Source organism: Poecilia reticulata, linkage group LG3, assembly GCF_000633615.1.
Source record: "Poecilia reticulata strain Guanapo linkage group LG3, Guppy_female_1.0+MT, whole genome shotgun sequence".
In the NCBI taxonomy this organism is placed as follows: Eukaryota; Metazoa; Chordata; class Actinopteri; order Cyprinodontiformes; family Poeciliidae; genus Poecilia; species Poecilia reticulata.
Window position 1 is genome coordinate 33,850,567 of NC_024333.1, and position 10,917 is coordinate 33,861,483.

Consider the following 10,917-nt stretch of genomic DNA (forward strand, 5'->3'; position numbering starts at 1 on the left):
ATATATATATATATATATATGTATAATTTGCATACAACTGAAAATTGTTTGCAAGTTTGCTGTACCAAGAAATGTTTAAGAAATCCTGGTTCACATTCTGTGGAAAAAATAAAAAACAGAAAATAAATCACCTTTTCCTATCCAATTATTAACCAGTTAATCCAAAAAATAATAGAGCAATCAGCCCTACATTGTACTGTACGATGGAGCATTAGGGCCACGCTAAGAAACTCATAAAATTACAAGAATAAAGTCAAAATAACATAAAACATAAGTTTTAAATATTTTGAGAATAAAATAATAAAGTAACAGAATAAACTAATATTACGACTTTATTCTCACATTTCATTTGTTAACTTTATTCTTGTACAACTTTACAATAATAATTTTACCGTTTTTATTTTATTTGCATGAAAGAAAGAACAGAGTTTTTCACATGTTGATGTTAGAAGCAGGTTTTTAGCTCCAGATGTATTCTTTGCTGCAAATAAGTCAATCACTTAAGGAATGCTATGTTCTTTGGCAATAAAATGTTTGATTTGTTACTTAAAAAGGAATTGAACTTGCTTTATTTGAATATTTTAATGTATTTATAAAAGTGTATAAAATAGCTTAAATGAAAAATCTGCAGCATTTGCCAATTTTTTTATCCAACTGATTAACTGTCAGAATAAGAATAATTGATTACTAAAAGTCTTGCAGCCCTACTCTGCTGCAATGGCACACGTTTGTAATTAATTTTCTTGTTTATTGGTTGAATTTTGCCACTACAAATAATCCAAACTTGGCGTGAAATCACCTCAACATCCCCAGCAGGTCGTCGTACGTCGTGGAGTTGGCCACAGGAGCGAAAGGCGATCTTCTAGGGGTTTTGTCTTGGTGTAATCGGACAGAGACATCATCTATCAAGAGAGGGGGAATTACTGCTGGTTAACAAAGGGAGATAAGATAATGAGTGGGCAGACTGAGACCCAGTGAAGCACAGCTCGAGTTCCCATCCTGATTACATGGCAGCAACCAACTCCAAGGTGAAGAAAAGGAGAGGAAAAAGCTCAGTAAGATACAGGCGTTAGCTTCTAGCATCTTTAGTCAGTTTTTGATTTTTAATTTTGTAATGAGAAGAATAAATCAAGATTACCACGTCAGGTGAAAATGTCTAAAAAGCTTTAAAGGTGATCAATGGTGTAAAATTCATTTTTTACACATTTTTATACTTCAATTTGGGTCTCAACTTCACAAAATTCTTCTTAGATAATGAGTCAGTTCTACCTATTTAATGTCCCTTCAGAAAGAGCTGTTATAGGGCATCTTGTCATTTTAATCCAAATAAACTGCTGCTGGCCACGCCCCCTTAACTCAACTCAACTTATACACTTGCATGAAAAAATGCCTGCAAATGGATAAGCAACTATACAGCTATACATGTTTGAAAAGCGTTAGTAGAGCCTCCTGCTCAACAAGAATGCAGTAAGTGGCTCCTGGATGGTAAGTCAACAACAAAACATTTGTCTTTTCCAGCTGCCATTGTAAAGCCCAAAACCAGCCAACTAAAAGTGCTGGAATTCTGCTGGGGTTGCTAGGTAACGGACGGAACTCTGCTGAGGTTGCTAGGTAACGGCACTCGTGACTTAACAATTGGGAGGTTTTTGAAACGGCTTCTTTTCCAGACACCAAAAAAACATTACCTTATTGCTAAAAAAGTGATGGGGTTTTTTAATGCTCTGGGCTGTTTATAGAAGCAATAGGGACCCAAATGGAAGGACAAAAACATGAATTTTGCATAACAAGTCTTGCTTTTACTACATAAACATTTAGAAGCTTATTTTTTCTAAAAAATTCAAGCAAAATCCCCAGAAACACTTCAGAAAGCCTGAAAAAATTTATTCAGAAAAAGTAAGATTCAAAATGAAGGAATTATGGTTTGATTAAACGTTTTATTCAAACCATAACCCGAATGTGAGCCTCACGTGTGGAAACTCCTCAGACACTGTGTTGACCTGCGTCATAGGAGACGTGCTGCCCTCTCCCCCGTGTGGAGACCGCTCAGTCCTGTGATAGCGGCTCTGAGCCCCATGAGGCTCAGTCTGACCGGCACGCTCAGCCCTCACTCTCACTCCCTGACATGTGCCACAGCTCACTAATCCTCCACTGACGCCGCGCTGCAGCATCACACCGGACAACAGGACAATAAATGACCACCGTGCTGACCTCAGAGGGCTGCTGGTTCTCACTGGATCAGACAGGCTCGTTCCCTCTGGAGGCCATGTTTGGTTAATACAACAGGGCTTCCCAAACTTTCCCAGGCCTTCTCCCTCTAAAGAGCCTTTTAGCCCTTAGCAAATCTACAGACAATACTACAAAATATGTAAACAAACATCTAGGCCTATTATAATAACAAATATTGATGGACAATAAATTGTCCCAGAAGTTATTGCTTTAAAGTTTAAACAATAATATTAGTGTTGTTTTGAGACCAGTTTGAGATAATATGGCATAGTAATGAAAGAACACAAACTCAAAGATCAATAAACTTTAAATTCTACTGAACATGATTTAAATACCCAAAATAAATAAAACAAGTACAACTAATAAAATGAATTATGAAGATTCTGCAAACAAAGGAGTCCCTAAAAAAACACAAGACTTAAGAAAATAGAGATAAACGATCCATTTATTCATTAGGTAAGACCGACTATTTCTAGCCGGAACCTCTGAACCTCACACAGTAACTCCAGGCCTGGGTCCAGAGTGGGGCCATGGGCATGGGAACACTGCTTCCAGCTGTGTTGTTCATCATAAGGGGTCTTTGGCTGCACTTTGTCTGGTTCCTCATCCAGGTCCTGTCTGCCTTGGGTGACCCTACCAGGGGGAAAAAGCCCCAGACAGCATAGCTCCTACGTTCACTGGGACACTCAAACCCCTCCACCACGATAAGGTGGGAGTCTATGAAGAGAAACAATAAATCATGCAAATGGAAATAATTTTATTCTTTTTATCTTTAATTGATTTATTGCTTATTGTGATATTCACTTCAATAATTATTACATTCATTTGTTGCTTGCTCGACAAGCAAAGCAGCTTGATAAATTTGACAGGCAGCCAATCAGAAGATGAGCATCAGAGATAACAAATCAATTTATATTTCATTTTTGAATTATTTAAAAAAGATTTAATAAAAGCAAACAAAAACTAAACAATAAACAAATCTATGGGATTATTTTTTATTTTTATTATTTCTGCATATTTTTTCCCATCTTCCTCCAACTTCCGGAGACCCTCACAGCGCCCCCTGGAGGCCCCACTTTGAAAAACACTGAACTTCGCCATAGCATTAATAGAGCGTTGGCTAACTGTCTCACGAAACATCATGGAGCATCAGTGAAGTTTCTTTATGATTTTAATGCTGCTGCAGGATGATGACAGTTGGGGATTTGGCTATTTGAAGATCATATTAAAAACGAGGAGGTGGCTATTGCTTTAATTACAGCTGAGCTGATTAGACAACAATGCATTAGTTAAAGGCGGGAAAAAGCATCTGTTTGAACTGAGCCGTAAGCTCCGCATTTTGTTTGCATTACTCATACAGAACAGCATCTGTGTCATTCAGAGATAAATCTGACCATCATTGGTCAGATTACAGAGAACATTATAATCATTACAGTCACCAAATTTAACTCAAATTGGGTTGCAGGATTTGGGTCAAGCATCTGGAGGGTCCAGTTTGAGTCTAATATCAAACTGGATCAAACAATGATGTGGTAAAACTTGGATACATTTAGTGAAATTCACAAATATGTAACTGAGGTTCACCATGAGTGAAGTTGCCCCCCCACCTTCTTCATATGTAACAAAATTGGTGTCAAACATTTTACTGATTTCTGCAGCAAAAAAATAACTTTGTGCCGCTACCATTTGAAAGATAAAAGTTTCCAGAGGTCATCAGAGACCCACTCGTATTTACAATTTTTTTCAAAAGTAGTATTTGTGTTAGTAGGGCTTCAATTGATTTGTTGTGCAATCACAGACATACCTAAATTTAAATAAAAGGAAGTAGTAAATCATTATCATTACTCATATTCTTACCTTGTTCTATGCCTAACTTGTCTGGACTGGTTGGATGTATTTTTCATTCAGTTAATAATCATCCAGATTTTTCCTAAGGCTGATATTCCTGCTCTTAAACACACCTTGAAGCTGGACGGATCCAACAACAGCTGAAGGTGAAAGCTGATTGGCTACAGCCTCTCTTCACTGACACGTGAGTTACAGATAAGACTTCGACCCCGCTTCTACTTTCAGGAAATGAATCTCACACAGTCACTGTGACTGAGAGCAGAAATGGAGCAGAATCAGTTGGACAGAGAAATTTTCTCCTGTTTGATCTGTCTGGATCTACTGAAGGATCCGGTGACGACTTCCTGTGGAAGCTACTGCATGAATTGTATTAAAAATCACTGGGATGAAGAGGATCGGAAGAGGATCCATACCTGCCCTCAGTGCAGGGAGAAATTCATACCGAGGCCTGTGCTAAAGAAGAACACCATGCTAGCAGCTTTAGTGGAGCAGCTGAAGAAGACTGGAMTCCAAGCTGCTCCTGCTGAYCACTGCTATGCTGGACMTGAAGATGTGGCCTGTGATTTCTGCACTGGAAGAAAACTGAAAGCCATCAAGTCCTGTTTAGTCTGTGTGGCCTCTTACTGTGAGAAACACCTTCAGCCTCATTATGATTCAGCTGCTTTTAAGAAACACAAGCTGGTGGAGCCGTCCAAGAACCTCTAGGAGAACATCTGCTGTAAGCATGATAAGTTGTTGGAGATCTTCTGCCGCACTGATCAGAAGTGCATCTGTTATCTCTGCAACATGGATGAACATAAAAACCACAACACAGTCCCAGCTGCAGCAGAAAGGACTGAGAGGCAGAGAGAGCTGGAGGAGAGACGAGGAAACWTCCAKCWGAGAATYCAGGACMARGAGAAAGATGTGAAGCTGCTTCAACAGGAAGTGGAGGCCATCAATCACTCTGCTGATAAAACAGTGGAGGACAGTGAGAAGATCTTCACCCAGCTGAWCCRTCTCCTCCAGRARARRAGCTCTGAGGTGAAGCAGCAGATCAGATCCCAGCAGGAAACTGAAGTGAGTCGAGTCAAAGATGTTCAGGAGAAGCTGGAGCAGGAGATCAGTGAGCTGAAGAGGAAAGACGCTGAGCTGGAGCAGCTCTCACACACAGAGGATCACAACAAGTTTCTCCTCAACTWCCCCTCACTGCCAGCACTCAGTGGGTCGACACACTCATCCAGCATCATTGGCCGTCCTCTGAGATATTTTGAAGACGTGACAGCAGCTGTGTCAGAGATCAGAGATAAACTACAGGACGTCCTGAGAGACAAATGGACAAACATCTCACTGATAGTATCTGATGTGGATGTTCTACTGTCAGAACCAGAACCACAGAGCAGAGCTGGGTTCTTAAGATATTCATGTGAAATCACTTTGGATCCAAACACAGCAAACACAGAGCTGGGACTATCAGAGGGGAACAGGAAGGTGACACTGATGGATCAACGTCAGTCTTATTCTAAGCATCCAGACAGATTCACTGAATGGTTTCAGGTTCTGAGTAGAGAGAGTCTGACTGGACGTTGTTACTGGGAAGTGGAGAGGAGCGGGTTTCAGGTTCGTATAGCAGTCACATACAAGAATATCAGCAGAGCAGGATGGAGGAATGAATGTGGACTTGGTTTTAATGACAAATCTTGGGCATTACAGTGCTCCAAAAACAGTTTTAGTTTTGGTCATAAAGACATCTGGACCTCCATCTCAGGTCCAGTTTCATCCAGAAACGGAGTGTACCTGGACCACAGAGCAGGTATTCTGTCCTTCTACAGCGTGTCTGAAACCACGACTCTCCTCCACAGAGTCCAGACCAGATTCACTGAACCGCTACTGGCTGGGGTTTCTGTTGGTCATGCGACTAAAGACTCTGTGGAGTTCTGTAAACTCAGATAGATTTCCTCTCTTCTCTCTGATTGCTGATCAGATTCATTGTTCTGATGTCTCTGTTGTCCTGTTCTTTATTTTTCCGGTTTAAATGTAGTTCCCTGTGTTCCAGAATCTATGAAGTTGTTGATGTTTTCTTTCATTCTGTTATGACAGAAAAATTTCTCCACATGAAAATCTAAACTTCTCTGAACTTTAACAGTTGTGCTTTAATATTTGTATTGATTTATTTGGATGTTAACTACAAAAACACAAAATCTTACCAAATATTTTGTCTACTTTAAAGTGCTAATATCTTATTGCACTTCAAAAAAGACTAAACTAACTTACTGTGTTCCAGAAGCCATAAAGATAAACACTGCTGATGTTTTCTTTCATTATTATGTGATACAGAAATGTTTCTACAAATAAAAATCTGAACTTGTCTGTGCTCAGATAGTTGTGCTTTAATATATTTATTGACGTATTTTGATGTTTGCTCCAAAAATACAAAATTTTACCAAGTATTTTTGGTCTGGGGGCTGCACAGTGGCGCAGTTGGTAGAGCTGTTGCCTTGCAGCAAGAAGGTTCTGGGTTCGATTCCCGGCCCCGGTCTTTCTGCGTGGAGTTTGCATGTTCTCCCTGTGCATGGTGGGTTTTCTCCGGGTACTCCGGTTTCCTCCCACAGTCCAAAAACATGACTGTCAGGTTAATTGGTCTGTCTAAATTGTCCCTAGGTGTGAGTGTGTGTGTGCATGGTTGTGTGTCTCTGTGTTGCCCTGCGACAGACTGGCGACCTGTCCAGGGTGACCCCGCCTCTCGCCCGAAACGTTAGCTGGAGAGGCACCAGCAACCCTCCCGACCCCACAAAGGGACAAGGGTGCAAGAAAATGGATGGAATTTTGGTCTGGTTTTTAGTGAAAATATCTTAGTGCACTTCAAATAAGACAAAACTAACTTATAAGTAATTTTTCAGCAAGATATGGGAACAAGATTACAACACACCTAATGTTTACTGGGACAACAGGAGCAACAATCTGACCCGATTAAAAATGGATTACATCCCCACAAAATGTCCATATAGTTGGGATTGTTAGTTTTACTTTTCTTTCCAGTTTTTTTCATTGAATGTCTCAATAATTATCAATAAAATAAAATTAAAAAAAAAAAAAAATTATGTTAGTGTGCGCAGCTTAGTGATAAAAATCACACTTCTTCATATGATTGGTGTCTTATTTCTATAAGACACCAATCAATCAAAGTATTTGTGTTTGTGGCACTATAATTCCTGTGCCTTCCTGTCAATGTAGGTGACAGGTCATGTCCAAGTAGATTAGCAGATATGAGATGTTGTAAAACCTAACCATACCTGGAACTTTATTTTTGGTGTGTTTATGATGTTGTTTGTTCCCAAATGAACATCTAATCTCTATATATTTTTACTGTACGAGTCATAAAAAAGCCTTAAAGATAAAAGTTTTCTTTCGTCAATGTCCTTTGATAAGAAACAGGCCTGTTCTCCACACGTCTATGATATTTACTCAGGCGATTGATTCCCTCACTCTGATTATCACAGCTTTTGGGTGGCAGATGGTGGGGTTGCTGGTAATCCCAGCTGCCCACTGGACTGACCCTTTGAACTCCTGCCCGTCTAACACACCACACCCCCTCCCCAAACTCTTAACGAGCTAGCTAAGCTGCACGGCCAAAGAGCTGCTTTAAACTGGTGAGTAATGGCTGTGTCAGCAGTCAGAAGATGAGCCCCATGGTGGAGGAGGGTAAACAGCGGGGGTATTATAGCCCAGCTACAGCTAAACGACCGCCATTGTTAATGAAAAGATACAGTAAACATCATGGAAAATGTTACCGTACAGTGCTACCAACTGCAAGCTAGCAGACTTTGCTTACCAACGGGAATAGCTTCCCTTGCATAAGTTTATCGCAATAAATCAATTAATTGCATGATAACCTAAAACAAGTTCTCTTTTTACCAATAACTGGATGACAAAAGTGGTGGTGCTTTGGTCTCAATAGCCATAAAAAAAAAAAATAATAATAATAATAACATATATATATCTTCCAGTTCCAGTGTTAAAAGGTCATTAGAATTTATTGGCATTTGAGAATGTGTTATTGCTTTATTATGCATTACTATTATATTTGTTGAAAACATCAATAATAGTGTTTGTTGCAATAACAATTTATCATCCAGCAATAATTATGACAGACTACTGTAGGAGCAGGGGTGGCGGCACAAATACAAAACTAAAGTCCTTTTAATTATTTAGAGATAAATTTAATTAATGATGTCATTTAATCATTTTATGATAGATTTAATTAATTAATGGAAGATTTACACGTATTTTCATTTATTCCATTTTGTCATTCCTTACCTTCCATACATTTGGTGTTTTACGGTTAATGGAAACTCTAAAAGGTGTCTTGGGATATTCTCCAGAAAACAAATTCAAACACTCATAGTTATTAGGATGTTCCACAGCAGTTAACAGTCAGAAAAATCACTGGTGGGACTGTTTGTGTTGTCCTTGAACTCTTGTTTATTTAACTCAACTGAGAATGTCTGCAAATCTCTGTCACGGTTATTACGGTTATTCTGCTGGTTGGAGGCGGAACGTATTGGGGCCCACTGGATTACGGCTTTAAATAACAGACCATTCAGAAAGTATAACACTGTGTCTATTCACGCAGATGCTTAGATTATGGTTTAGTTTACAAAAATATAACAATAGTCATTTCAGTTACCTCATTTGCTGTAATCTTCTTGCTTCCTCTGTATTTCTACAGGGGGTTTAATCTCATCTAAAGTCATCTGACCTAATCCCCAGCAGCAGTAGCAACAACAGTGGCGGCGGTCGAGCCAAATTAGTTCTTTGACTGATAGCCATCTGTCAGACACATCAATTAATTAGTTCATATTTACTTGAAAGGAAATCTAGGCAGGTGGGGAGAAGATGAGAGGTTCTGACTTTGTCAATTATTAGGAAGTGAATACAAAACTTCACTTTTAATCCAGACATTTCAAGGTTTCAAATAGCGGGCCAGTAGAAATCATAGGCTGCACGTTGGATGGAAAAATGCACGTATCAAATGAATTAACGTGTAAAATGAATCTATACAAAAGAACAATCAATTTCTCTCAAGAAAAACATAAATGTTTATGGAAATTCAGTTTGATCTGGAAAAAAAAGAGATTTTCATCCAGCCTTTTCTTTAATGAAGGATGGTTACATTTGATGTTAGTATATCAAATCATAACGACAGAAAATTTCCACAAGGCAGAACAAGAAGCAAGTTAACCCAGAAATGCACCATCTTGATAGACTACCAGTAAATAGCATTACATAACATTTTTACAGGCTTTTCCTGCTCTTTGGGAGAACCAGTTGAGTATGACGACATATTAGGGCCACTGTAGATAGACAAAAAATATATATCTATTTCCGCCAGGAAAAACTCAGAAATGTGAGCTTAATCTCAGAAATTTTCTAGAATAAAAATGTTGACATTTCTGAGTTTCAAAAGTTGAACATTTGCTGGAGAACCCAAAGCTTGAGATTAATCCCAGAAATTTTCTAGAAAAAAAGACATTTCCAATCTTCAAAAGTTGATTTTATTTTTACTTTTCAAACTCAAACATTTCCAAATATTTGTTTTAGAAATTTTCTGAGATTAAGCTAAAAATTTCTGAGTTTTTTTGTGTGGAAATTTACTCCTCTTTTCTATCTACAATGGCTGTACTACGCCGTCGTAATTTAGCGTCTAGCAATAGGATATCTTGTGAAGAGTCAACATTTGTTTTTGCTGAGAGAAATAGTTACGTTTCATACTCAGAGTAAATGAATCTGTCAAATCTATAAAAGCTTTTTTTTTCCAACAATTTGTTCAAACTCTATTGACTAACAGTTTATTTTTAGAAACATTTGAAAATGTCCTTACCGCTAACCGCTAACAGCTTGTGTTTCCTCTGGATATTAACCAGCCACGCTTGCCGTCACTCGATGCGCGATGTTACGCTTCAAAGTTTGCTCACCTTCACGGGACATAATTAAAACTTATTTTTACTGTTTAATCGATTTAAAAAAAATTTTTTTTTGCACCTATGAATCCAACAATATCCAACAATCGCGGTTCTCTTGCCTCCGAACAAGGAAGTGGAATGCTGCTGCCATACAAAAAAGATGGCGACAGAGTCCCCGGATGTAGGGCTGTGACGTCATGTGAAAACGAAAAGGTATATTTGGAGCACATTTCTATTAAAAAAATCTTGGAAATTTCTGAGTTTCAAACATTAAAAATTTCAACATTTGAAAGTCAGAAATGTTTTTTCTAGAAAATGTTTTAGATAAATCTTAACTTTTTGAGTTTTTTATTTTTGGAGCTCAAAATTTTCCTTTTTGTTCTCCACAATTTCTGAAATTAATCTCGAAATTTCTCTGATTTTTGGTGGAAATTATTGTACGGTTCTCTTACCTGCGATCAATGACATTGAAAGCTGCAAGATGGCGACAGAGTGCGGTAGTGTGACGTCATGCAGAAACCTTTTTTTTTTTTCAACAATTAATGTTTAGAAACATATTTAAGACACATATTTAAGATTCCTGGAATATTTTTTATTAATTCATTTGTGTGAATGTATTATGGACTGACAACTTGTCTATGGTGTACTCTTACTCTTACCCATAACTACTGGATGTATTTATTGTCCTGGTCTCATTTTTGTTATAAGATATTCGCATTAGATTGCATTTCTTCAACTTAATAAAACCTTGTTAGAAAAATTATGTTAACCTTTTTGTATAATCTTTTTTCGGGTTAAAATAATGTGTTTTCAATATGTTTATTAGTAAGTATTATACTACATTAAAGATTCAGTGTGTGCATATGTGATGTGTAACAAATACCCAGAACCTGTAATCCTA

The 10,917-nt window shown here is 38.1% G+C and overlaps 1 protein-coding gene and 1 long non-coding RNA gene across 2 annotated transcripts in view; one reads left to right on the plus strand and one right to left on the minus strand.

Moving 5' to 3' along the window:
* The window catches only part of LOC103462923 (uncharacterized), a 15,078-nt gene extending 5,015 nt beyond the window's left edge, over window positions 1–10,063 (minus strand). The window contains exons 1-2 of the long non-coding RNA XR_533414.1: window positions 9,935–10,063; window positions 800–902 (exon numbers count right to left, since the gene is read on the minus strand). This is a non-coding gene — a long non-coding RNA (uncharacterized LOC103462923). The remainder of the gene's footprint in view (window positions 1–799; window positions 903–9,934) is intronic.
* Window positions 4,421–6,338, plus strand: LOC103462922 (tripartite motif-containing protein 16-like). Its single transcript, XM_017304037.1, has one exon. It carries the CDS (start codon window positions 4,861–4,863, stop codon window positions 6,004–6,006), a length of 1,146 nt encoding a protein of 381 aa, XP_017159526.1. The 5' UTR covers window positions 4,421–4,860; the 3' UTR covers window positions 6,007–6,338.
* Window positions 10,064–10,917: the final 854 nt, after the last annotated feature.